Source organism: Hyaena hyaena, unplaced genomic scaffold, assembly GCF_003009895.1.
Source record: "Hyaena hyaena isolate Hyena2069 unplaced genomic scaffold, ASM300989v1 scaffold_438, whole genome shotgun sequence".
Lineage (NCBI taxonomy): Eukaryota > Metazoa > Chordata > Mammalia > Carnivora > Hyaenidae > Hyaena > Hyaena hyaena.
In genome coordinates this window covers 502,217-530,044 of record NW_024081071.1, presented here as the reverse complement: position 1 = coordinate 530,044, position 27,828 = coordinate 502,217, and the positions used below count along the sequence as shown (strand labels likewise).

General features: G+C 43.7%; 3 protein-coding genes across 13 annotated transcripts in view; 1 reads left to right on the top strand and 2 right to left on the bottom strand.

Moving 5' to 3' along the window:
- Positions 1-5,108, top strand: part of TBC1D8 (TBC1 domain family member 8) — a 122,749-nt gene extending 117,641 nt beyond the window's left edge. For all 3 annotated transcript variants that reach the window (XM_039253122.1, XM_039253123.1, XM_039253121.1), the window contains 3 exons: positions 2,033-2,122; positions 2,491-2,588; positions 4,005-5,108. In XM_039253122.1, coding sequence (XP_039109053.1) covers positions 2,033-2,122; positions 2,491-2,588; positions 4,005-4,466 — 650 coding nt within the window. In that variant the 3' untranslated portion in view covers positions 4,467-5,108. The remainder of the gene's footprint in view (positions 1-2,032; positions 2,123-2,490; positions 2,589-4,004) is intronic.
- A 1,435-nt stretch (positions 5,109-6,543) lies between these two features.
- RPL31 (ribosomal protein L31) lies at positions 6,544-15,423 on the bottom strand. Its single transcript, XM_039253125.1, has 5 exons — positions 15,325-15,423; positions 14,819-14,925; positions 8,522-8,647; positions 6,881-6,993; positions 6,544-6,595 (listed from the first exon to the last, which is right to left on the bottom strand). Exons 2-5 carry the CDS (start codon positions 14,923-14,925, stop codon positions 6,564-6,566), a joined length of 378 nt encoding a protein of 125 aa, XP_039109056.1. The 5' UTR covers positions 15,325-15,423; the 3' UTR covers positions 6,544-6,563.
- Positions 15,424-21,650: 6,227 nt separating this feature from the next.
- The window catches only part of NPAS2 (neuronal PAS domain protein 2), a 161,474-nt gene continuing 155,296 nt past the window's right edge, over positions 21,651-27,828 (bottom strand). For 2 of the 9 annotated variants that reach the window (XM_039253109.1, XM_039253112.1), the window contains 3 exons: positions 27,704-27,796; positions 24,989-25,172; positions 21,651-23,060 (listed from right to left, as the gene is read on the bottom strand). In XM_039253109.1, the coding sequence (XP_039109040.1) occupies positions 22,890-23,060; positions 24,989-25,172; positions 27,704-27,796 (448 nt within the window). In that variant the 3' untranslated portion in view covers positions 21,651-22,889. The remainder of the gene's footprint in view (positions 23,061-24,988; positions 25,173-27,703; positions 27,797-27,828) is intronic. The other 7 variants (XM_039253110.1, XM_039253113.1, XM_039253111.1 and 4 more) reach the window with 6 other exon arrangements.

Genomic DNA, 27,828 nt, shown 5'->3' with positions numbered 1-27,828 from the left:
AAGAGATTTTAACTTGTACAGTACCTGAAGTGAGACACAATGAAAACTTTAATAGAAATGACTCTTAATTCATTTATAGTCTTGAATTGCAAGTTACACATCAGAACGCAAAAATGTTACATTTATCATGAAAGTTCAGATACCTCATTTTAAAAGGTGGAAAGTACATTTAAAGACTGTAAACAACTTTTACTACTTCTTAATGCATTGTACCTTGTATTTCTTTTGATAGATTAACAGTGAGTTTTCTTCAGTGATTGTTTATCTGTCTCCTTTCTGGACATTCACCCTCCTCTTGAATTAACCATTCCTCTCTATGCTCCCATGACATTTGTGTGTATTGGTTCTTCTGTTAGAGCATTTTGTTAGTGGCTTGTGTACACATTTCACCTCTTTGAGGCATTAGAGATCCAGTATCCTCTTGACATCTAGCAGCTATTACCTAAAAAAGCTTCCATCATGACTGCCCTAAGTACCTTCCAGGGTTTATAATCTTCCTTGTGTTCAATGAGTGGATGCTCTCATGTGCCACTGTGTAGAATTTTTGTACAAGCCTGGAAAAATGACTTAACATCTGTTAAGAAAACCCCCCAGAACTAAACCCTAAACCACTTCCACCCCCCAAACCCCAGTAGGAAGGAAGTACCTTATCAAGGCTTTGGTGCCATCTTGGGGATATTTGTTGTATTACAACTGGATTTTGCCTTTATTCTGTGAGTGGCAAAGTATGAGGATCCTGTGTCCGTAATTCTTTATAATTGTTTTTTTTTTTTTAAATTTATTTTGAAAGAGCGAGTGCACTTACATGCAGGGGAGGGAGAGAATCCCAAGGAGGCTCTGTGCCGTCAGCACAGAGCTGGATGTGGGGCTCCATCTCACAAACTGTGAGATAGACCTTGAGCTGAAATTAAGAGTCAAGAGGCTTAACCCACTGAGCCACCCAGGCACCCCTGTAATTGTTTTTTATAAGAGCTTTTTGATCTGTAGTTTCCATACCATATAGTGCATTTATCTAAAGTGTACAAAACCCATTGATTTTTAGTATTTTTAAACAACCATCATCATAATTTTACGAATTTTCATCACTCTAAAAAGGTCCATACCCTTTTGCTACCAATCCATTTTGCACTGCCTTCTGTCTTTATAGAATTGCCTGTTTTAGATTTCTCCTATAAATGGAATAATGCAATTTGCCATTTTGTGTGCGGCTTTCACTGTTTCCATGTTGTAGCCTGTCTCCATGCTTACACCTTTTATGACTGAATTTGATACTCCATTTGATAATTATGTCCTAATTCCCTCATCAGTTGAACATGGGTTATTCTTGGCTCTTGTGAACAATGCTTCTATAAGTATTTGTGCATAAGTTTGAGTGGGTAGGTTTTCATTTCCCTCTGGTATATACGTAACAGTAGAATTTCTGGGTCAAATGGTTAACTCTGTGCTTTACTTTTTGATGAACTGCCAGATTGTTTTTCAAAACAGCTGTGCCATTTTCTATTATCAATAGTATAATGATTCTGGTAGGACTATTTTTGTGTATTTCAAGAAAACTAGCAATGATAAAATGCTTTGGATTCAGTAATTTTGTTTTTTTTGAAACTTAGTATATGCTATGGAAAATGATGCCATGAAGTTTAAAATGCTAATCTCACCACCCAGAAATTTAGTTGTATATTTCTAGAATTTGTGTGTATGTATATTCAGACACATATTTTAAATTTTAGAAAATAAGATTTTACTACCTTGTTTCTCCAGGTATCAGCAATGTCCTATGAATTTGTATTTCATTAATTAAAATTATGTCTACGTAAACCCAGAAAAAAGCTTTATGTGGTGTGTTGTTTTCACTACTGGGTATCTAGACAGTGCTTGGTGTACACATGGGTTCAGAGTCCCTGCAGCCCACAGGGGGTGGGGAGGGAGTGGTTGCTATTGGCTTAGCCTTTAGTTCTTAATTACATAAAAAGCTAAAATTATGGTTGGGTTTGCTTAACATGCAATAATTTGTTCAATGTAATTTTTTTTAAAGCACTCACTGAAAATGATCGAGACAGCCAGTCCCCATTAAAGAATCCTCTACTGTCGACATCAAGACCGCTGGTTTTTGGGAAGTCAAATGGTATGTATCTCATTAACTTCCCTGCAGTTGTTAGAAGCCACTTCACAGCTCTTAAAAGCTGTACTTACCTAGTCCCGCCCTACCTACTGTGAATCAACAGCCTATTGCTTCCAGAGGCCAGAAAGTTTTCAAGTGGCAGTGTGTTAAGGGACTGCCCCTCGACCCTACCACCTCTTGCCCAAGATTTGAGGGGTTCTTTTGGAGCAAGAGAAGTCATGCAGCTACCACTCCATTCATCAGCTGTAGAACTCTATTTTCAGTTCGTTTAAAACATGTTTGGTGGCGCCCCACCGTCACTACCCCATTCTACATTGTTCGTTTTTGCTTTCCCTGAGTTTTAAAGTATATATTGTTTTCTGTTTCTTAAGGTGATGCAATTGATTATCAGAAACAGCTCAAGCAGATGATTAAGGATTTAGCCAAAGAAAAAGATAAAACTGAGAAAGAGTTGCCCAAAATGAGCCAGGTATGAATCTTATTCTGTGCAGAGAATTAACCATTTTGCCAGTTTGTTCAGAGGTAAGCTTAAGAGTTGAACTGGGCCCCTCGACTTCCAAAACTTAAAGGATCTTGTAACTGCCATGAGCCAAACACTGTGGTGACTAAAAGAGGGAAATATTTAAAGGATTCCTCCCAAAGTTTAGGCAATGTAGGCTTTCAGTTGGAAATATTCCTTTATTATAGGATATCGATCTTTTTGGTGCTGATGTGGACTGTGAGCCTTTAAGAGTAGAATTTAGCATGCAGTGTTTCTTGGTCACTTTTGACCACAGAATACATGGCATACACATTTCTTAGAATACTTCAGAAATGTTGCTCTACTTTGTTGGGGAGTTGCTTTCAAATTTTCATTCTCCTTCTTGAATATAGTCACATTTCAATGCTGTATGTCAACTCTACCTCACTTTAGAAAACCAGTTAAATCTCATCACCCAGGGCTACCAGTACTAACATTCTGATACACAGGATATCAACTAAGTTTATTTCGAGAGAGGCAGAGGAAGGATCCCAAGCAGGTTTTTGCAGTGTCAGCAGAGCCCGGTGTGGGGCTCAATCTCACAAATCATGAAATCAGGACCTGAGCTGATATCCAGAGTCAGAAGCTTAACCAACTGAGCCACCCAGGCACCCCTTTCCCAAATTAAATTAGGTCTCAACCATGTTCCTATTCCTAGAGTAAGTGTATAGCTAAATCCCACTAGACGTGCCTTTCATCACATTAGATTCTCTGTTTGAGCAGCAGCGTGCATATATTTTGAAAACGCATCGGGCATCACTGTTTTGCTTCATTTTACAGCTTTAAGTTCCTACCTGGTATCCTATCAGATGAATAAGCCATCATCTTAGTCACATTTTTTTTTTTTTTTAAATATTTCATTTTTGAGAGAGAGGGAGACACAGTCTGAAGACAGACTCCAGGCTCTGAGATGTCAGCAGAGCCCGACGCAGGGGTCAAACTCACGAACTGTGAGATCATGACCTGAGCCAAATGCTTAACTGACTGAGCCACCCAGGCGCCCCTAGCTGTAATATTTAAACATCCAACATTTTCTCTATTGTAAATCCTAGATTAAACATCATTGTAAACAAGTCTCTACAGCTTTTGAATCTATTTCAACAAGTTGATTTGGATTAAAGGTGTGCGACACTGTCCTCTAGGGTGCACAGATTTCTTAATAGTTGGTGTATAAACAAAGAGCACACTTCTAAGAGTTTGGTAAAATTCCCTGAGTTACTGTTGGTAATACTTTCCTGAGTAGAAAGGCAAACTATCTTATTTGCTTCAAAGACTACTCTGTAGGTTTCTCCAAGAACTTTTAAGTAAAAAAAATATATATATACTTCTATCCTGGTTATGTTGCTATGTATTTTTTAATTTCAGAGAGAATTTATCCAGTTCTGTAAAACTTTGTACAGCATGTTCCATGAAGATCCAGAAGAAAATGATTTGTATCAAGCCATTGCCACAGTCACCACTCTGCTGCTACAGATTGGGGAAGTGGGGCAGCGGAGCAGTAGCTCTGGAAGCTGCTCCCAGGAAGGTGGGGAGGAGCTGCGGGCTTCAGCTCTTTCTCCAGAGCAGGACTCGGTTTTTGCAGACACCAACACTGAGAAGATTCCCCAGGGCTCCCGGACATTTCCTGAAGAGGCAGGAGGGGACTGGACTGTCTCCCTTGAACATATTTTAGCTTCACTTCTGACTGAACAGTCATTAGTAAACTTTTTTGAAAAGCCACTGGACATTAAATCCAAACTTGAAAACGCCAAGACCAATCAATACAGTCTCAAAACTTTTGAAATGAGCCGCCCATCACAGCCTGAACTCAAGCTGAATAATGTGTAGCAAGATAGCGGTTTGCTGAGAGAAGTCAGCCATACCAAAGCCTGGACCCGTTTTGTAGGGGTCAGCCCTTCAATGCTCATTTCAGTCCAATTCATTTTGAGCGTATTTTACAAGCTGGGTATCTGGATAAGCAACCTGACAACCACAACTGTGGCCAGGGGAACTGATGCAACCCTCAAGCATTTGTTTATTTTTTAAGAGAATTATCAGTTGGATCCCATCAGTGGTATAGGGCATCTGTACATTAGTTCCCTCAATGCTGTGACTTGCTGTTTCACTTTCATCAGATTGGCTGAAATGGGCACTTCTGCTGTGACGCTGTGATGCTAGTATGATTTTTGTTCTCACATGCAACAGAAAAGTTGAATGTATCATACTAAACCAGAGACAAAAGCCCAAGTTCTCACTTTTCACTTGGGTAATGGGAGAAGTTACAAATCAAGTTCACTTTCAAGATAAGCGCTACTATCTGTGCAACTGTATTTGGCTTTCTTTTGCACTAATTTTGTTTCAATGCTGGTAATTGAAACCATTTTAATATATTTGGTTGTACTCACTTTGTCTTTCCAAAAATGTGTACAAACCATGCTTTCAACGTTGGCCTCAAAGTTTTTTTAATAAGAAAGTTTTGTATTGACTTGGTCCTTGTTTATAATTTATTTGTCTAGAGGTTCTCTACCATTACCCCCAGTCTGTGTTCTCTGAATAGTGATATTGTAGTAGGTGCTCAACTCCCCACTGTGGTTATGTAGTACTCTTACCCCTGGGGCTTCAAAAATGAAGGACCTCTTTACAACAGCATTCGATATACGCCAGGGGTCTAAACATTTATGAAATATAATCCCCACAACACACTGCTTTCAGGCTCAATTTAGTGGATTTTATTATGGTTACCTTAAACTTTACCTCTGAGCTTTGGTTCCACATTAATGGGGTTTAAAAATACTTCAGGGGACCATTACAAAGAAATGAACTGTACATACAGTATAAACTATATAGAAGCCTTAATTGGCTTAATCCATCAGAACTGATTTGGCTATTCTATACCTTTTGAGAGGTATACTCAATACAGATATAAACAGAAGCTTAAGTAAATCATATTAAAAACAAGCTTAATGAGCTATCAAATATATTAAGTCTAAGATATTTCCATCATTTAAATCTGTTAAAATGTGTAAAGTGGCCAATGGCAACTGAATTCTTTCTACATGCCAGTCTCTAGAAAAATGTTTCCTAGAATTAAGTATATCCCCAATGTCTCAGATACCTAAGATACCATTTTCCTAGGGCACAATGCACTTCAAAATCACTTTTAAAACCTGCTTAGGTTCTACTCTACCCAGATACTCAGAAAACCCATTTGATGGGCAGAAGGGGCACACAAAGGCATCCCCTTTAAATGAAAAGATCTCCATGTGATCCTATGGAATTAGGAACTGCATAAAGATATTTCAGTTAACCCCAAAACAGCATTAGGTCCACTTACATGTGGATTTTTTTATACGTTTACTTTTGAGTGCGCACACACGAGCAGGGGAGGGGCAGAGAAGGCAACACAGCACAGAGACTGATGTGGGACTTGAACCCACCAACCGTAAGATCATGACCTGAGCTGAAAGATGCCTAACTTACTAAGCCACCCAGGTGCCCCAACATGTGGGGTTTTTTTGGATAGAGAACTGTAAATTTATTTTCTCTTGATTTAAACATTTTTCAGCGTACCTGGGTGGCTCAGTCGGTTAAGTGTCCAGCTTCGGCTCAGGTCATGATCTCAGTTTGTGAGTTTGAACCCATGTCAAGCTCTGTGCTGACAGCTTGGAGCCCGGCGCTGCTTTGGATTCTGTGTCTCATTTTCTCTTTGCCCCTCCCTCACTTGTGCTTGGTCTCTCAGAAACAAATAAATAAATGTAAAACCAAATTTTTAAAGACATTTTTCCTTCTAGCTTACTTTTTTGGTAAGTCTATTAAGTTTTGGGTACTCGGCTGTGGGAATTGGCACCCCTAACTCCACACTGTTCAAGAGTCAACTGTACACTGCAACTAGAAAAGGAAAACGAAAACAGAAAGGCAGAAATACCTTTATTTGACAATCAGCAATTAGTTCTCATCCACATTAACGGTCTGTAGATCTGCAAAAGAAGTGGGAGTCAGCCAATTTCCATCCCCATACCTGGAACTTTAAGGTTCCAAAAACCCGCTTTTGAAGGGCGTAGGCTAGTATTATATGACACTTTTACAACTCAAATATGCATCTGTTTTGTATCTTCCTGCAATTTCCCACACCATGACAAAGGTTTACAGTGATTATGCCTATAAGAAACAGGTGGCACAAATCAGTCGGGACATGAATTCAGGTTCTAAAAGGGCTAAGGCTGCTTTTCTAGTTCTAGCAGCTTTGTGGGATTTCAACTTACTTTTGAAAGTGGTGACAGGTACGTAGGTAACCAACGTATAGAGCTTGTTTGGTGAATCTTCATCCTCGTTACGTTTTCTGGACAACCGCACACGGATACGGTATGGAACATTCCTAATAAAGATATAACCGTGCTAAAAGTCAATGCCTCCTATCAAGAAAATAACTGCTAATGGTGTTGACACCTCCTCTCCCCACATCTGTGCTCTGTCCTTTATTTGAATCTGATCAGATACTACAGGTAGACAGCAGTTCCCTGGAAAAGAAACACCCACATGTGGACATTAAATGCTGTCTCAGGATGCAGCGACCACAGATACTCAACCTATGCTGAAACAAGGATCCAAACATGCTAGTTCTTTTCCCTCTTACCACTAACACCCAAATCTTACATACACGATTTGTCTATGTTCAGTATAAATTTGGAGAAACACCAAACACTGCAGGATACATTCAACACAAAAACTAGTGACCGTTCAGTTTCTCTACCTTATGCACACAACTGTCTCTTCACATCCAACCTTAGCAGCATTACAACAGACTACCTCCTTTTATTGGTCTGAGGACACGAAGCATTCCAAGACTCAGGACTCCTCTTGGCTTTTGACACCCCTGCCCCAATCATCTCAAGGAACCTCTTTGGCCACCCCTTTATTAAACAGATATTCTCTACTAGAATGCTCAACGACAGCAACTGTAGGGCTGAATGAATCTCAGATCCCTCTGTCATCCCTCTAACTCCAGAGGCAGAAAGCCCCCTCCCCCCGATGCAGTCTTAATATTATCACTTAGGTCCACTCCAGCACATTACATCATCCTCCACAGCAAAAACCACTCTCCTGCTTATAAGGAGGGCTTGGCACTATTGACAACTGGGCTGGATAGTTGTGGGGGTGCTGCTTTGTGCAACGTGGGGTATACAGCAGAGCCCTTGACCTGTGGCAACCTCTAGTAGTGACACCAGAACTGCCTACTGGTGAAAACCACTGTGCCAAATGTTTCCCATTATGTCTAGAGACAAGATCCAAACTCTGCCATGAAAACAAGATGCCATATAGTCTGTTCCCTTCCTAACTCTCCATCTTCATTCACTATTCAAGTCACTTACTGTACTCCATCTTCATCAGCTTGTTCCAGCTCACGCCAAGTGTATTCTTTGTGCAATGCTCTTACCGACCCTAACACTGCTGGCTCTTTATCACCGAAGTCTCAGTTCCAATAACACATCAAGGGGCTTCCCCGCAGAGGCTACCCTACCCTTTGATTCATCATCACATTTTAAGGAAATATTTCCACGTGCATTAGCGAATGACCACTGAACTTACATAGACTGTGCAGAGTTGGTTAAGCTAGCGTAATTTTAAAAGTTCATCTTAGGGGCGCCTGGGTGGCTTAGTCGGTTAAGCGTCCGACTTTCGCTTAGGTCATGATCTCGCGGTTCGTGGGTTCGAGCCCCGCGTCGGGCTCTGTGCTGACTGCCAGCTCAGAGCCTGGAGCCTATTTCAGTCTGTGACTCCCTCTCTCTCTGACCCTCCCCTGCTTAAGCTGTCTCTCTCTCTCTCTCTCCTAGAAATAAATAAAACATTAAAAAAATAAATAAATAAAATAAAAGTTCATCTTATAACACAGATAACTTCAGCACCTTATTCCTTTGGCCCAGACAGCTTTATTAAGCCTGGTGTCAATGCGCACATCTGGGGTTCCCATCTCCTTCATAGCAAACTTCCGGATCTCTTTGAGTGCCCGAGGGGCACGCTTCTTGAATCCCCTGAGAGTCAAAGAAAATAAATTAAGTACAAAATTAAATGAAATATATAACATATGATGTCCTATTTTCATGAAACAAATCCAAACCAAAGCCTTAAGATAATAATAATCCTTTTTTCCACCAGTGTGTAATGCCCAGCAATTTGTGTTATATTTGGTAAACAGAAAATGCACAACCTACTTTCAATGATGTGGGATAAGAGCTCTGCATATGATCCTAAGATATGCTAACACAATTCTTTCCTGATAAAACACCCTATGCTCTAACACCATCTGCCTAGCGAAACCAAAGAATAGGATATGCTTGAACATAAAATATTTACATTATAAAACTAAAAGTGTTCTCAGCTCAAAGTACACATTATTTGTCATACCCTAAGACATGGCATGTTTTTGGAAACTACACATTTCGTCTCAAGAGATATGAAGACAACAGTTCATTCTTTGGAGCTCTTAGCATAGGTCAGGCATGGTCATTAACTCATGTCTGTTTCAACTCTGAGTTAGATACTATTAACCTGTTGTTTAAATGAGGGTATACAAATTCATTTGAATTTTATACTTTGAATTAAGTAAAAAAATGTGAAAAAGCAAAACTTTACTACAAACTGAAGTGGTCAAGCATTTGGACAGGCGAAGGCCATTTCAAATGGGAGCAAAGTCTAGAAAAGTGCTCCTAAGACTGAAGATCAGAGAAGGGGTCATGTCAACCATTCACCCCTGTAACCCAATGCAGGCCCTGGGACGTAACAGGTGCTTAACTTGTTAAGACGAAGCGAATTTTATGAAACCCAATACAGGTAACACACAGAGCATGGTAGAGTGACTTAATTCTGGTCTAAAACCTTCAGTGATTTCCCATGCTTACAAAAGATGTCCCCTGTGCCTCACCTCTTACCACCTTCCCTACTCCCTTTACTCCACCTCACTTAGCCTCCTTGCTGTTTCTAGAACCCATCAGGCAAGTTCAGTTCATTCACTTAAACATATGACCATCTAGAAATAAAAGGTGCCTGAAATAACAGCAGTAAGTAAAACAGACAAAATCTCACTAACCAGGTAGCTTATGTAGGCAATATATGGAGTAAAAGAGACGGTATCAAGTACTACAGAGAAAAAATAAAACCGGGAAAAAAGAGGGAACATTAGAGAAAGGGAATGCAGGTTTAAATAAGATGGCCAAGAACGTACTAGAGTCAAGATCTGCAGATCACGAGAACAGCCATTTAGGAATCTCAGAAAAGCATTCAGGCAGAAGGAAAAAAAGTAAAAACAAAACAAGAACAAAACAGCTACCCTGAATGTCTGGTATGATTAAGAAAATAAGTTGCCAGCTCATGTGCAATCAAAGTTGTTGGGCCTCTGGCCTGAGTAAGTCAGGAAGCCCACAGAGGGTCTGAGAATGGGCCAGGAGTTTGGGAATGAAGGAGGGACCCAGGAGCAGGAAGCTGCTAACTGTAACTATTCAAGTGAGAGAAAACGGTGATGGGACCAGGCCACTGGTCCAAATGTGGCATGCAGAGGCAACAGGACATGCTCGCCTGACAATGACTTAAAAAGGGGAAAGCCACAAGAGGAACGGGAAAGTCAGGGGTGCAGATGAATGCTAGGAGTTTGGTTTGGGACCCTGTGCAGTTTGAGATGCATGAGTAAATACTCGAACCAACAGTAGTTGGATAGGAGGCCCTGCAGCCAGTCGTTATTACCCAGCATAGAGAGAAGGCAGTCTTGGGGCTCCTCAGCATTGAGAGGATGATGGAAGGAGGATTAAGAGGATGTGAGGAGGAACCACAAGGTTAGCAGCTAGAGGAGCAAGGAGAAAAGGACAAGCCTGCAGAATGTTCGGAAGTTAAAAAAAAAAAAGAAAGAAAGCATTCCCACAGAAGAGTGAACAGTGAACTATCACTTGTTACCTATCAAGTTGGGACTGAGAAATGACTAAGGGATTCAGATCTTCAGTTGGGGGTTTTAGAACAAAGCACAAATTGCCTGAAAAACTTGTTTCACACCTACAACTTTCAAATGTTCCGTCATCCGTATGGCCTTTAATACAGCATGCACTTTCACAGGTGAGTGGCTTTTCACTTGGTACTTTTTACCACTTTGAATCTTAATCCCTTACTAAATAAATTTGAAGGACAGGGTTTCTGATTTCCTAATGAATCTGCAGAGTCCAGGTCTGTGTCTAATACAATTAAGTGCTTGATGTGCTCCCAAACGAATGTATGAATGTCCCAAATAAAGGGGTGGAGAGAAGGAAATGTGGTTACCCCCAAGCAATATCAATGCAAAAAGGCACTGGATTTCGGAGCACCTGGGTGGCTCTGTAGGTTAAGAGTCCGACTTTAGCTCAGGTCATCTCAAGGTTTGTGAGTTCGAGCCCCGCATCAGGTTCTGTGCCAACAGCTCAGAGCCTGGAGCCTGCTTCTGATTCTGTCTCCTCTCTCTGCCCCTCCCCCACTCTCAAAAAGAAACATTAAAAAAAAAAAAAGACTGGATTCTTGACCTAGAAGTCACTGCACATGATGTTCCTGGGCTCACACACAATCAACACTTGGCTGGGAATGCAATGGTGAAGTAGGAAGCCCAGTGTGGGTACTGACCCACATTTCATTCAATCCCTCACAAAATTAATGTTTTTTTTTTTTTTTTTTGAGATAAAGAGAATGCCCATTACGGTGTAAGAAATTTTGCTCCACAGATTGGTGCCTCAATAGACTATTCTGCTGTGTAACATCTGTTATTAAAAACTCTCAGGGGCACCTGCGTAGCTCAGTTAAGCATTCGACTTCAGCTCAGGTCATGAACTCACGGTTTGTGGATGCGAGTCCCACGTCGGGCTGACAGCCCAGATTCTGGAGCCTGCTTAGGATTCTACGTCTGCCTTGCTCTCTGCTCCTTCCCAACCCACACTCTGTCTCTCTCTGAAAAATGAATGAATGTTTAAAAACAAAAAACTAACAAAAAAACCAGTGCCTTCAACAAGCCTCAGAGACTGCCCCAATGGCACTGTGGATCACAGGAGAAATCCAGGTGTGTGGCAATAACCCCACTTGTGCACAAATCTGTGATGGCTCCTGTTATTAAGCAGAATTAATCAATCAGAATGGGGAGTATCCCAGGCATCCAGAGTTACAGTAGATGAAAAAACCAAGTGCTATATTCCACTTGTTAAACCAAACAAACATTCTCCATCAGGCATTTATAGTATTAATGTGACCACATCAATCACTAGTTAAAGAGCCTACTTCAGGCAAACTATAAAGGAATACTCAAAGTCAGAGGTCTGCTGGCCTGAACTAAACTATAATCATCTCCCTCAACTAAGAGCCTTGGAAGGAATGGTTCAGAATTCCAGCCTAGTAAGGCTCCTCAAATTCCTTCTCTGGCCACTATTGACTTGTGTGCCCCAGTATTGTATTCCCGGCGTTATCAGGATCTCCCTGTCAGATGATTCGGAGGTTAATCTGCCGGGAATCGAACGCCAGCACTGAGAGTCACTTTGGTTCTGAACTGGATGCTCCTTGTGAACTGAGAGGACATCTTCCTGCAACAGAAGTGCTGGTAACCTACAAGGACACCTACAATGACCAAATGTAGTTTTTTTGGTCATTTACTTTTGCACTGCTTGCATTTTCTGAAAAAGACCTTGCAGAAGAGAAAAAAAACCCATCAAGATTTCTAAGTGTTTCAAAGATGACTGAACAAGTACCCCACCCCAACTGTTATCTCATCACCTTACTAAGTCCACTATTTCATGATGTATCCAACCAAAGAATAGTGATTGGGTATTCCTTGCATGAATGTGTTTACTATTAGTAGGTTATGTGTTTAAAATATCTAAGATTAAAGATGAGTTTAAAAGGGGAGAGAGAAACACGAACGTTGGTCACTGTATTAGGTGAATTTGGCCCCTTTATCTTCTAAGAACCATACTCAGTCAATTTCCCAAAGAAACCTTTTATAATGACTTAGTATGACTCTGGCATTGGGTAGTCCTGAGTTGTTAAGATTCTGGTGCTGATGTTCCTGTGTGCAGGAAGACGACTGGAAAAATGGTCAAGGAGAATTTTGTAAGTACACTCCAGAGTACTCCGCTTCTCACTGAATAGCTATCTACAGATCTACAAAATTAGGACATGGGAAGCAGGGCTATCAATTTGATGAGGACTCACTCCTTTTCTCTGGGCCAATTACTATTGAAGTCTCTAGATGAAGAGGCTTTGGGGACAGAACGTCTACTGTTTGGGACCTCACTTCTATTTACGGATAGTTTGAAGTCGGTATTAGAACACAGACATGTACCAGTCTTGTTTCTGCATACACCTAGGCCTTTCCCAAAGCTCTTCACCAATAATGTGAGTTTACCTACAGCCATCTTTTCTCATGCCCTGGTCCACAACTTTCAGCCAATCTGGCTCCAGGTTTTTGGTTTCTTGGTTGTCAGTTATACTCTTATCATTTTCGAGAACGGATGTTAAGGGGACCATACCTTGTGCGGGTCTTTGCCTTAACCAATTAACAAGGTGTTGGTTCTTCCAAAAGGCACAGACTGTAACTCGGCCTAAGAATTTAGCTACCACCTTGCTCTATTGCTCTGAGGAGCTTAATACTGAAACTTCAGAATGATATCAGGATATTCCAGGAGGCAAAATAAAGGGCTCCAATGTAAAAGTTTATGGGCGGCCCAATTAAAATTTGGTCTCAATGCTGACACTATTTTTAACCTGAGTAGGTGTTTGGCTAGAATGCTATAGTAACATGCCAAATAAAATTAATGTTTAGGTATTAACAGGCTCCACATACATTAGAACGTGGTTTTATTTTTACTGAGAAATACTGCCAACAGACTCTACCGAATAGAAAGCAGATAATACTTAAAAGTCAAGCAACTTTCCAGCTTATACCAATGTTATTTCTATTTTGTTGTTTATCTTTGAGAGATAGAGCACAAGCAAGGGAGGGGCAGAGAGAGGGAGACACAGAATCCTCTAACCAGGCTCTAAGCTCTGAGCTGTCAGCATGGAGCCTGTCGCACGGCTCGAACTCACAAACTGCAAGATCATGACCAGAGCCAAAGGTGGACGTTTAACTGACCAAACCACCCAGATGTGCCCTAGTGTTTAAAGATCAGTGTGAAAATATCATCTCAATGCCCAAGGACCTAGGATCAATCACCTTCTCCTTTCCATATTTGTTTTTGGGGTCTTTTGCGATAGAAACACTTTGTGAACTTTGGAATTAAGGAAAAATTATTTACTCTAAGTCCAAGTTGAGGCTCAAGGATCATATCTGTTTAGAACCTTGACAGAACTACTTGAAACATTTTTGCAAACTGGGGCTATGGATACTGAAGCAAAATAATTTTTTTCCTTCAATTTAAGGTTACTTTGTCTCTCTTTACAAGGCTATGATTAAGCCAAATAGAAAATCTGATACGCACTAGTGGGGGGAAATGTGCTTGCTGGTGGATGTTTTAAAATTAACGAATAAGAAGGGTTTGGGTCTCCATTTTCAGCAGTAAACTTAAGAACTAAAAACCATAAAAGCAAACAAAACAAAACAAAAAAAAAAACCCTAAGAACTAGAACATTCAAAATAATTCCCAGTATTCTTGTCCATCACAAATCCACAACAGCCATGTGTCCTTTGCACAAATATTGCCCTAATACTCCACTGACATAGTCTTTTCTTGTCTAACAGTCTCACTTCTGGTATCAAAACTCAACCAGCATTAGTTAATAAATATTTGTGTGAGGCAGGAACTAAAAGAATCCCCTTCAAACGTCCACATGCTGGAGTAAATACAGCTTTTTCAGGTAATTGGTTAGTTTTACCGGAGTCGAGAGATTTAAAACAGTCTGCATTTCTTCCTATACACCCGTTACCCTGCCCAGGTTTATTCAGTTACAAAGCACCCTGTGAAATGATTTTATCACCACCAAGTTCCCCCCAACTGTCTATCCCAGAAACTACTCTTCAGTTTGTGTTTCCAGCCCCGAACCTCCGAGGACTACGCTTTAAACACTATAAGCCTTAAATAGGAGATATGGAATAGAGACCCGGATTTTTAGCTTTTAAACAACTAGACAGACTTCAGAGTGACAGCCAGACGCGTGAGTTCGGAAATTCCCAACCAGCAAGGCACCGGACCGACTGCAGAGATACTCACACTCCATGGATGCGCTTGTGAATGTTGATGGTGTATTCTCGGGTCACTACCTCGTTGATGGCAGAACGGCCCTTCTTCTTCTCGCCACCCTTCTTCGCGGGAGCCATCTAAACCCAGGCGACAAGGAAGTTCAGAGCAGAGCGGGGCCAGCGCAAGCCAAGTCCTCCCTCCCGAGCCCGGCCTCACAAAGCCACCCTCGGGACGCTTCCGGGTACGGCGGGTTCTGCTAGGGCCCCGAAGTCCCAGGCATGGGCAAAGCCAAGTCGGTTACTCCGCGGCCAAAGCACCATGCCCCTCAGATGGTCCCGCCCCAGAAACCCCTGAAGCTCGGCTCCCGTAAGCCTGGCCACATTCCTTCCCAGGTCCCCTAAACAGCGCGGATTCCCGCCCCCGCGAAACGCGGATTCCTGGGCCGGCTTAGGAGAAATCTCGCCGTCCCGGTCAGCACAACCCCGAGCGAGGATGAAAGCAGATTATCGAAGCCGGGACCCAACAGCCATACTCACTCTGCCGGGCCCGGGTTGGAAAGGAAGAGCGCGAGGTATTGTGGGAGAGGGAAAGCGGCGTCTCGCGTACAACTTCCGGGTCGCCCGGAGGTGGGTGGAAGAGGGAGGCGAGGCTGCGTAGTAGGCGGTGCCCGGGCGGGGAAAAGCGAGCACGCTTCGGGGGCGGAGCCGGGGAGGGGGTCGTGGCTTCGCGTTCCTGCCGCGCGCGCTTGGCCTCCGCCTTCTAGCAGCCTAGTTTTCTCCGGCGCCCTGGAGGCGCGGCGGGGTCTCTTTGCTCTGCCTCTAAGTCTTCAGAGGAAATAAAACCCAGGCCCACAGCTGAACGGGACCTGGGGCGGGAAAAGAAGGCGCTACGTTGTTTTTCCCATTGTCCCCTTGTTTCGGCCGACCTTTGCTGCACCTGGGAGCGGCGCCGTGCCTGGCTGGCGGTGCCGTAGAAGTCGGAGACAGCTGCGGCCCTGGCGGGGTCCTCTTCGAGCCGGGACACTCCTGAATGGGAGTGCTTACTGTCCTGGACGGTGGAGCCACCCGAGGGTCGTGTCCGGCCCGATGCATGGGTGGGCCGGGGGTGCAGAAAGCAGGGAGGCTTGTGCTGCGCTGAAAGGATGGGCAGGAGGTAGCCCGGTGGAGACGTGGTGGAGCGCGGCAGGTGAACCGTCTGAAGTCTAGGGCTTCCTGGACTCTAGGCGGAGAGGTGAGGTAGTGTGGGGCCTTACTCAAGAGTTTGAGTAATGCATCATTGAAGTTTTAGTGCCACGATCGGATTTGTTTTAGAATTAATTCAGTTACATTGTCAAGAATAGATTAGGAGCAGGGGGGCCAGATCGTAGCAAGGAAACTAGTAGGAAGAAGCTATTTACACGACAGAGACGAGTAAGGATCTCTGAACTAAGGCAGTTGCATCGGGTTTGGAAAGAAGCAGACCGATTTTACAGATACAAGTAGGTAAAATCAAGAGGAGTTGGAAAGAGAAGACCAGTGTAGACTCACTACATTTAAGAGATGGGGGCTGAAGAAATTAGCAACGTGTCATTGGAGCAGTTGGAAAAGACTTAGTTGAACATGTTCTAAGTCAAAAGGAAGCCAGAGTGGTCAACAAGTTCTAAATGCTACAGGGCTCAAAGAAGGCAAAAACAGATGGGCCCACTAGATTCTCCAAACGGGAGAGTATCAGTGATTTTAGCAAGTTTCACTATTGGAGCAGTGGGGAGTGGGGAGGAGCCAGATGAAGACAGAGTAAGGAGTCTGTTGCTTTCCACCAGTGCTGTCCCTTAGGGCACAAAGGCTGGGAGAGAAGCCATACTCTCAGGGGACCTGGGGAAGTAGTAGGCAGTCCAGTTGAACAAATGGTTTAGATATGATGCGAGAAACAATAGGGAGCTCTGAGGAGGTGCCCAGAGGCATGATTCTAGAGCTTCCCAGAGACCTAGAAACTGGGTATCAACCAGTTTGGGAATTCTAAGACAGTTTGATCCGTGGGTCCATGCTTATTCGTAATGAACTCCCTTCACAGGAGCACACCATTTAATGGCTTCGTAAGACAGGGAGGATGGGAGCTAAAGTTGTTGAGCCCTCACATACCTGAAAGTTTTTATCAACCCTCAAGTTTATTAATGTTTTGACTTGTATGGAATTTCAGGTTGAAAATAATTTCTCCCCACTGTTTTGAAGGCATTCTCCATTGTCTTCTTTTAGTGTGGTTGTTGAGAAGCCATGTATCCTCCTTGGTGAGGTTTTATTTTCTCTGAAACATTGTAGGATCTTTTTGGATCTCTAAAGTGGTGAAACTTTCAAGCAAATAGACCCCACCAGTTGAAAATCTACAAAACAGTCCTCTCAGATGTCAACTGTGCTGCTTTAAGTCAAGGTTGAACAGACATATAAAAACCATTTAGTTTAAAGGACTGATCATCATTAGCCTGGCTGGGGCTCTCCTGTTTCAGTTTAGCCCAGCAAGCTCTTTCAGCCTCTTCCTTCCCAAGCCTCAGGGGTCAGGCCAGTCACTGCTGGCCTCCCAGAGACCAAAACTTTAGGATGAACTTTGTGTCCTTTGTAAGTCTCCAGTATTTGTTACCTGGGCTGCTCTCCCATGTTTTTTACTTTTAGTAATTACCAGGGAATCCTTAAAATGAACAGGATCTGAATGATTTCCTGTTGGGGGAGCAAGGAAGAAGACCCCAGTTTCAAGAGGGCGACAAACCCTCAAGTGCTAGAGGGTCTTTTGGGGTAGATTTGTGCTGGGCTAAGCTGGAAGGTCCAATGGGACTTCCTAAGAAAAGCCACTGGAAGGTTTTTAAGATGAAAGGGGTTTGGTGGTGCAGAATGAAGGCGCCAAAGGAAGATATGTCCAGTGGCAGCATTCTAACACTTGCGTATTCAAGTTCACATTTCGTCCACTTCTTATGAGCCAAGACTACAGTTTTCCAAAGAGAAAAGTCATGATTTTTTCTGGAAACGAGACAGGGTTGCAAAACATTTTAATGAGCAGAATTAAATGAATCAAAATCTTAGGGATTAAACTTCCACTGATGTTATGTGCGTTTGTTTTTTGTGTTTTTTTGATGTTACGTGGGTTTAAAGAAACGTTGCACAATAAGAGTTTTCTGAGTTTATCCAGATTCTGAACGTGTATGAGCTTTAAGCAATGCTAAATTAAATTAGTAGCATGGTTTATACTCCGCCCTCTTTCAATGACTTCCAGCCTGAAAATCCCAGTACAATAAATGTGCTGTTTCCATTAAAAAACTTGCTTTACTTAGGATTCCGATGGCCAATTAAAATACAAATACAGAAAAATCAGATTTATAAACCTTCAAATTTACAAAACAGCTCAGTTACAAAATAGTTCATCTAGTTTAGCACAGACTTTTTTGTGGTGTCTAAATTGTGGTGTCTCTCCTGTTGTTTAACATAGTGCTGGAAGTCCTAGCATCAGCCATCAGACAACAAAAGGAAATAAAAGGCATCAGAATTGGCAAAGAAGAAGTCAAACTTTCACTTTTTTCAGACAACATGATACTCTACATGGAACACCTAACAGACTCCACCAGAAGCCTACTAGAACTGATCCAAGAATTCAGTCAAGTTGCAGGGTACAAAATCAACGTACAGAAATCGGTTGCATTTTTATACACCAATAATGAAGCAACAGAAAGAGAAATCAAGAAACTGATCCCATTCACAATTGCACAAAAAACCATAAAATATCTAGGAATAAACCTGACCAAGGATACAAGAGATCTGTATGATGAAAACTATAGAAAACTCATGAAGGAAATTGAAGAAGACACAAAGAAATGGAAAAATATTCCATGTTCATGGATCAGAAGAACAAATATAGTTAAAATGTCATTACTACCCAAAGCAATCTACACATTCAATGCAATTCCAATCAAAATTGCACCAGCATACTTCTCAAAACTAGAACAAACTATCCTAAATTTTGTATGGAACCACAAAAGACCCCAAATAGCCAAAGTAATACTGAAGAATAAAACCAAAACGGGAGGTTTCACCATCCCAGACTTTAGCCTCTACTACAAAGCTATCATCATCAAGACAGTACGGTATTGGCACAAAAACAGACACATAGACCAATGGAATAGAATTGAGAACTCAGAGCTGGACCCAAAGGTATCCAGCCAACTAATCTTTGACAAAGCAGGAAAGAGTATCCAATGGAAAAAAGCCTCTTTAACAGATGGTGCTGGGAGAACTGGACAGCAACATGCAGAAGAATGAAACTAGATCATTTTCTCACACCATACACAAAAATAAACTCAAAATGGATAAAGGACCTGAACGTGAGACAGGAAACCATCAAAACCCTTGACCTCCACCGCAGCGATTTCTTACTTGCTACATCCCCAAAAGCAAAAGAATCAAGAGCAAAAATAAACTGTTTGGACCTCATCAAGATTAAAAGCTTCTGCACAGCAAAGGAAACTATCCATAAAACTAATAGACAACCAACGGAATGGAAAAAGATAGTTGCAAATGACATATCAGACAAAGGGTTAATATCCAAAATCTATAAGGAACTCACCAAACTCCACACCCGAAAAACAAACAACCCAGTAAAGAAATGGGCAGAAGATATGAACAGATACTTCTCCAAAGAGGACATCCAGATGGCCAACAGACATGAAATGATGCTCAGCATCCCTTCTCATCGGGGAAATACAAATCAAAACCACACTTAGATACCACCTCACGCCAGTCAGAGTGGCTAAAATGAGCAAATCAGAGAACTCTAGATGCTGACGAGGATGTAGAGAAACGGGCACCCTCCTACACTGTTGGTGGGAATGTAAACTGGTGCAGCCCCTCTGGAAAAGTGTGGAGGTTCCTCAAAAAGTTAACAATAGAACTCCCCTATGACCCAGCAATAGCACTGCTAGGAATTTACCCCAGGGATATAGGAATGCTGATGCATAAGGGCACATGGACCCCAATGTTCATAGCAGCACTCTTGACAATAGCCAAAACATGGAAAGAGCCTAAGTGTCCGTCAACAGACGAATGGATCAAGAATATGTGGTTTATCTATACGATGGAATACTACATGGCAATGAGAAAGAATGAAATCTGGCCGTGTGTAGCCACATGGATGGACCTTGAGGGTGTTATGCTGAGCGAAATAAGTCAGGCAGAGAAGGACAAATACCATATGATTGCACATATAGGAGGATTAGGAGGAACTTAACGGGGACCATGGGGGAGAAGAAGGGGGGAAATGGTGGGGGAAAGGGAGAGAGGCAAACCATGAGAGACTCTTGAATGATGAGAACAAACTGAGGACTGATGGGTGTGGAGAGAGGAGGGGGAGATGTGCATGGAGGAGGGCACTTGTGGGGATGAGCACTGGGTGTTATATGAAAACCAACTTGACAATAAACTATTTGTACAAAAAAAATCATAAAAAAAATAAAGAATAAAATTGTGGTGTCTCTCCTGATTGGATCATGGGGGTCAGCAGTGTGGGTGGTGAAAGAATTCACCCAAGGCAGAAAGGTGATAGACGTTTATTGAATACACCACAAAGAGCGGCAGGCCAGAGCGCAAAAGAGAGGCTGTTAGCAACAAGACAGTGGGGGCTGTTTTTAAAAAGGGGAGGTGAGGAGGTATGGTGAGTTATGGAATGTCCCCTTTTTTGGTAACTGCGCCTGGCTGTATGTAGCCCTTTGGTTAGTTAGGGCCTGTGGATATTTCGAGGTGGGTCACCTGATGGGTGTGCTTGTACTCAGCCACAGGGCCACTGTCCACCCTTTCTATATTCCATTCTTGAGTCCATTTGCCTTAAAAGCAGCCTCTACATTTCTTTTATTTATTTTTAATTTTAATTTAAGTAGGCTCCACGCCTAACATGGAGCTTGAATTTATGACCCTTAGATCAAGAGTCACATGTTCCACTGACTGAGCCAGCCAGGCACCCCCCAGAATTTTTGTTTTAGAAAGAAGGTTCACTTCTGATTCCTTTAAAGCATAGTAAATGATCCTAAAGCATGCACAACATTTAGACTTACCTTTTTTCAGGAATACAGCAATTTTGTGAACAATAAAACTCCTTTTTGATGATTTTATTCGTATAGCCTCTTGTGCCAACGAAAAGTGATCCTTGCCACAGAACAGAGGAGTTACCCCTATTTCACAGGGAAGCAGGTGGAAGCACAGAACTTTAGCAATGGAACAAGGAAAGGAACTCAGTTCTCTTGGGCTGTTTATGGAAAGGGCTCCTCATCTCAGTGACTCTCAATCATAGTGTGCCAGGGCACCCTTATGTCAGTGTGATGAGGCCTCATGGGAGAGAGGGAATGTCTGTAGTTGGCAGAAGTCTCCTAGGTACTACTGTTATAGCTCCCTCCATCAACACGTGTACACACTTCTCACACACAGACACACAAACCCCATGTGCATCACTGATACCTAAGTGTTGGCAGTTGGAGCCCATGAACTCCAGCCCAGGTGAGTTTAATTATGGGCTGTGACGGCTTTGATGCAGAACGTCTCAGTCATCTCCACAGATTCCCTATGTCTAGAAGGCAGAGATGTTTCCAGGAGCCTTTTCTGTTTCTGTTTGTTGTGCTGTCATCTTTACAGTGAACCACTGCTCTTTTTTCCGGCACAGCCTTTAATTATGAAGGTCAGGAGCCTGATGGGCTGGTGCACATGTTGCAGCTCAAAAAACTTGGATTTATTCATTGCTTGCTTTCACCTTTTCTGTATCTTCGATTATCCTTAGAAACATCTTGAAATAAGAAAAGATTTAAAAATGAAGATGTCTGCATGCATATATACCAAGGGACAGAAACTGCTTCCAGAGGAAATTGTACAAATTTGTTAATTTATTACAAAATTTCCACTCACAGAAAAACACAAGAAAACTTTTATACTTTTATATTTGGGAAAGGAACTGGTGTCTCAGATACAAAATAATTTACACATAATCCATACAATTTTATTTTATATAGAAATAGGTCATTATTACAACAGCTGTACAGTTCACTACACTTCGTCTTTTAATTACATAAAACCCTTTTCTTTAGAAACATCTCAACATAACAAAACATACAAAAAAAGCAAAGTGCATTTGGAAAAGGAGAATCCAATCCTCGGTCTTATCATGAAAGATCTGTAGAAAGATGCAGCATTCTGATTCAAGGGGCCGGTGCGTGGTGGGGTCTCCTCAGGGACCTGGGGCTCCACAGGCCAGTCTGGCTTGTGAAACCTCTTCCTCCAAAGTCTCCTAGTTCCTAACAGAATTCCGGAACATCAGCTGCATGATTGTGCTTTGCTTTGAGTCGGCCTTTGTAGTTGCAATCCACCAAGTAAACAGGAACAGTCCAGTGTTATATTTAGGGGAAACAATAATCACCAGAATGGGCATGGGGCGAAGAACCTCTTTCCATTAGGTTTTAGGCCAGAGGGTGTGGGTGCAGCCTGGTGAAGAATGACCAGCTCTGCCGTCTGATTGGTGGGCTGGTTTTGTTACTGAGGTCTCCATGTGAAGTCATGAGACCTTATTATTTTTAAAACCTAAAGTGCCTAAGTTATCTCCTCTCTGCAGCTGTGCAAATTAAAACAAAAACAACCATTTAAAAATAATGAAAAATAATCTCTTTATTCTCTCTCTTCAACAGATCTCTGACCCAGTGCTTCTCGAATGCAAAGGAAAGAGGGTCAAGAGAGTGAAGGCCAGCTAGCAAGCGTGGACAGACCACAGCCAGCTAGAGCAACCAGTGCGCTCTCTCAGGAGGACGCAGTGAGCCGTGCCACCTGCTTGGTAAACTGAGTAACGACACTTACGTGGGGCACTCGGTTTCCATCTGAGTATGGCTGTAGAGTGTGCCCGAGAAACACAGAGGCAAGGGAAACTCGGCCAGTATCCTGATCATGTGTCACATGCCGGCCGCTGTGCTCCGGAGAAGGTTACCATCCAGGAGTTCTGAAATGTATGCACTGTGCATAAAAGCCAAGGATTTAAACTCCTCTCCCCACTCTTGGGGCCACTCCATCGTCTGTCCATTGGTTAAAGCTGATTGTGACCCGACTTCCATGCCAGGGCACTACCGGGGTGGCTGCTGGAGGCCGGAGGACTCAGACAGGCTGCTGACCCTTCGGGGTGGGCGCGGGGGCTGGGGCGGCGGGGGGTAGCCCAGGGTCCCTGGCGGCTGTGAGTAGGTGGAAAGAAGTAGGGAGTCCTGCTGCTCACTGTGCAAAGAGGTTGGCGCCTGCACCTGTGAAGAAGAGACAAAGGGCTCCAGAGGTGCCTCTGTGCTTTGGCAACTCCTCCGTGGAGATGCTGGGGTGGCAATGACCATGTGGTCAGACTACAGGACTCGCCTCCACGGCTGGTGGGGGTAGAGACCTCGTGGCGGCAGGGGTGCAGGGTGGGTGGGGAAGAAAGGAGCCTGAGGCTCCCCCAGATGGGTGTGAATTTGGAAGCCAAGCACCAGGGGTTCTTTTGGGCCAGTGGACCAGGAGCTGGGCTTTGGGGCGTGGTTTCCTGTACATGTGCACATGACTTCCATGTGGCCTGTTTTGGGATGTTGGACCCTGAGACCACATGCAGATAACTGACAGGAGAGAATCCAAACACACATGCGGTCAGCATACTTTTCACCACGGTCCTTGATTCGGTAACTACTTCCAAATACTGCCATTCGCCAGCACCTATTGGGGAACATCCTAACTTGAAGCTCAGAAACTTCCACTGGTCAACCTCTAACTTTGGAACCTTCAGCCCCATCTCCCACTATTCGCATCCATGAAATCTCTCCCATCCAAACAACCCAGGACACCACAGGCACGCCTCCTCCTCCACTTTTGCTCAGTCTGTCCCTCTGTTGGAGCACGGTCCCTTCCTGTCCATTCACTCCATCCACACCTTGGCTCTGCAGCAGGTGTCCCCCTGTACCCACTCCCCCCCCACCCCCCCCACCCCCCCACCCCCCCGCCAAATCCTTCCTCCACGAAGGCCTCCAGCCACAGTGCTCTTCCCTGGCACTAACCCAGGGCCTGACAGCTCTCTGTGACATCCCGTCTCCCCACAGTGCACCATGAGGCCCCTGGGGGCAGCGAGAAGGCCCAAACGCTCTTAGCATTTGGTTGTGCATTCTTAGCCCCACATCCTGGAGGTACAGGTGCCTGTGAACATGTCCGTTGCCAGGGCTGAAGAAAGACACAGAGGCCGCTAACTCTTCCCAGACCATCCCTGCCTTCTCACTTCACCTGAGCCTGTCCAAAAATCGCTTGTGTCCTGCAAAATGATAAGACATGCAATGCTGAAGTCTTCAGTTGCCTCCCACTATGCTTGGGGTTAGGGGACTTTGAAAGGTATATCACAGATGGTTTAGCACCTTTGGAATTAAATTGCATTCAAGACCTTCAAGGGCGACTCCTTTCATCTTTATCCCACTGACTTTTCAACGTCTCAGTCACCATACCCACCTGTGGCTTTGAAGGTGCCTGAGCAGGGTGGAGAGGGGGTGAAGGGAAAGAGATGCCCTGCCCTGTGGTGGGGGCTGGAGGCCAGGGAGGATGTGCACAGGTCAGGGTCAGGGCTGGGGCAGGAAGGCGCTCTGGCCTTATGTTGGAGGGAAGGCCAGAGCCCAAGCAGACACTTCTGTTCCATCTGAACCCCAATTACTGGCTCTAGGGCTCCAGTGGATTTGGCACGTGCTTGAAGTAAGTAGTGACCACATGGAAATGTACCCCACATTTCCCTGGAAAGCCCCGACTTCATGCTTCATCTTGTATTTATCCAGCAAGCTTGATGAATCTTTAAACATGGTTTAATTTTATATTTGTATCAGACTTTGTGTATAAACACACTAACAAGTCTGACAAGCAATAGTCAGGGTCTGATTTTTGCTCTAAAATACATGGACACTATAATAAAAATTCCTTTTTGATGATGCACCTTTTAAGCACATACCCTAGGAGGCATAATGGCTGAGTCTAAATTTCTCATACTAAATATGCACAGGCTTACAAACTTTTAGTATTATAAACTTCATAGACTATAAAGATTCAAATGCAAATCTATGCGGGATGTATTTTGTAAATGAGGACTAGACCACTTTGACAGCAAGGGAGGAAAAGCCTGCTGGACCTGAGCAGTGGAGCTGGGGCCTGTGCCCTCATGCATTCATGTGGCGCCCACCTGCAGGAAGTGCTGTGCCTGCTGCGGGGCCTGTGCGGGCTGCAGGGGCGACTGCCTGGAGGCGGCGGTGGGGAAGCTGGGCTGAGGCACCGCCTGTCCCATCAGCAGGATGGGGGGCGAGGAGCTGCTGCTGGTGGTGTGCATGTCTGCATTTTGAAACACGGCCTGGCTCTGCGGATACCTGCTGGGTCACAGGTGGGAAGGAGAAAACAGACTTTTGAGAAAGAGGCATTGATGTGACGCCAACAGCACAGGCAACAACAAAAGGACACACTGATAGACATAGACACACACTGATAGACACAGACACACACTGATAGACATAGGCACACACTGATAGACACAGACACACACTGATGATAGACACAGACACACACTGATAGACACAGACACACACTGATAGACTGGACTTCATCAGAACTGAAAACTTTGGTGCCTTAAAGGACACTATCCATGGATTGAGAAGGCCACCAGTGAAAAATATTTGTGAATCATATATCTAATAAGGGATTAATGCCCAGGTTACTAAAAACAATCCTATAACTCAATAACGACAAAACAGCCTGGCTAAAAAAATAGGCAAAGGGTTCGAACAACATTGCTCTAAAAAAAAGATTGCGATGACCAATCGCAAAAAGAGATGCTTAACATCCTTAGTCATTAGGGAAGTAGAAATCAAAATTGAAATGAGAGACCACTTCACAGCCATCACAATGGCTATTATGGAAAAAACCCCACCAAAATTATAAGTGATGACGAGGACGTGGAGAAATTGGAAGCTATGTGCGCTGATAGACATGTAAAATGGTGCAGCCACTCCGGAAGACAGGATGGCAGTTCCTCAGAGAAGTAAGCTTAGAATTACACCACAATCCAGCAATGTCACTTCTGGGGATGTACCCAAGAGAAGAGGAATGCAGGGACTCGGGAAGATATTTGTACACCCAGGTTTGTAGCAACAATATTCACAATAGCCAGAGTTCCACAAGCAAGCCCAGTGGCCATTGATGGGTGAATGGATAAGCAAAACACAGTATATACATATAATGGAATATTGTTCAGCTTCAAAAAGGAAGTAAATTCTCACACGTTCCAGAGCACGTGACGTAATACTAAAGGAAGTAAGCAAAAGGACAAATACTGCATGACTCCACTTAGATGAGATTCCTAGAGGAGTCAGATTCATAAGAGACAGAAAGTAGACCCGTGGGGACAGCAGGTAGAGAGAGTGGGGACCTAGTGTGTAATGGGGTTTGGAGTTTTAATTTGAGAAGATGAAGTTCTGGAGATGGACGGTAGTGATGGTGAGTGCCACTGAAGTGTCCACCTAAAGATAGTTAAGATGGTGAATTTTATGTTATACGTATATTCTACCATGATTTAAAAACTTAAAAAAAGAAAAGGGGTTGATGATAATGGTCCATGAACAAGGGAGACAAGAAGGCCATTTAGGAAAGCTCCAGAGCACGGACCAGGAAGAGGTATTTAAAGACACCACAGAGAAGTCCATTTTGCATTATATAGTCTGGAAATGTGATTTCTCTCTGTGACATCATTTGTAACAAGGTGGAGCATTAGGTCATGTCTGGAAGAGACAGTAGAGGTTATGGGGAGGGTGGCAATTATTGGGTTGACTGAAAATGGCAGTTTGCATTCCAGAGGAAGGAACACCCATTTCTGCCTAGTTCACTGCATTTTAAGCATCTCTGGAAAGTGAGGTAACGAGAGTCTTTGTTTTGTCTAATCGAGAGCACCATCAGAGAATTGAAAGGCGGCCTCCTGAAGTGTGCATTCCCCATCTCTCTCCATCACGGGGGTTTTATCGGGATAAAATGAAACGATACAGGTACCAGCCTCTGCCGCTCAGAAATGTTCAGAAGCCATCCACTGTTACTATTATATCACTGGCTGAAGGAGGACATGGGAGGAAGGGCGCCTGGGAGCTGGTCTCAGGGGACGGCTCTAAGGATGGCCAGGCCTAATTAGCTAGCCCCATCCCAGTGAACTTCAGAAACACACTCAACCAGTGTTATGCAAAAAAGACATCTGTGAGATAGTTCTGCCTCATGTCAAGAGCTAGGAACTGTTTTCCTGTAGCTTTTCAAGCATCCGTTCCTATGTCTCCAGTGACCTCTATCCCCAGTAGTTAATGCAACAGTGGAGCGAAGCTGCTTCTGGACGTGGGGGCTACAAGCGGTGAAGAGCCTGCGGAAAGGAGACACAGGAGTTTGCGTGTCTGGGAAGGAAGGAGGGCCCACATCTGCAGGGTTTCACAGTCCCCTGGCTCACCACCAGAACCACAGAGCTGGCGAGCTCCAAGTGTCCAAGTATGCCTGTGGAATGTGCCAGCATCTGCTGATCAGATGGAGCCATGGGAGGGCCCTGGGGAAGAGGATCAGGCTACATTTACCTGGGACGTTATCAAGGGCGAAGGACCCGTAAAGATGCCTGAAGATGATGACAGACAAGGGATATAATTAATTGTTTCATTCAGGTCCTGCTCTAAGAATGGAATGCTGCTACACAGTGTGATCTTCAATGGGAAATGGAAGAAGAGCTAAGGAGGTGTCCTTGCAGAGGGTGTGGGCACACTTTGACCTTGCCTTTCATGTGAGATGCACAGGAGCGCTGCTGGTCCAGGCCGACGATAGGCCTGCCAGCCTGAGACCACTCAGTGCAGTTCTCTGCCTCCTCCCTCCACCCAGGGCCACCTACTTGACTTGCCGTCCAGTCCTGCTGACCTCTGAGGGCTGCCTCGCATCACAGGACCCAGGCATCATGGGCTGGATGGGCTGGCTCAGCAATAGCCTTGGAGCAGAGGAGGAAATAAATTGGAAACT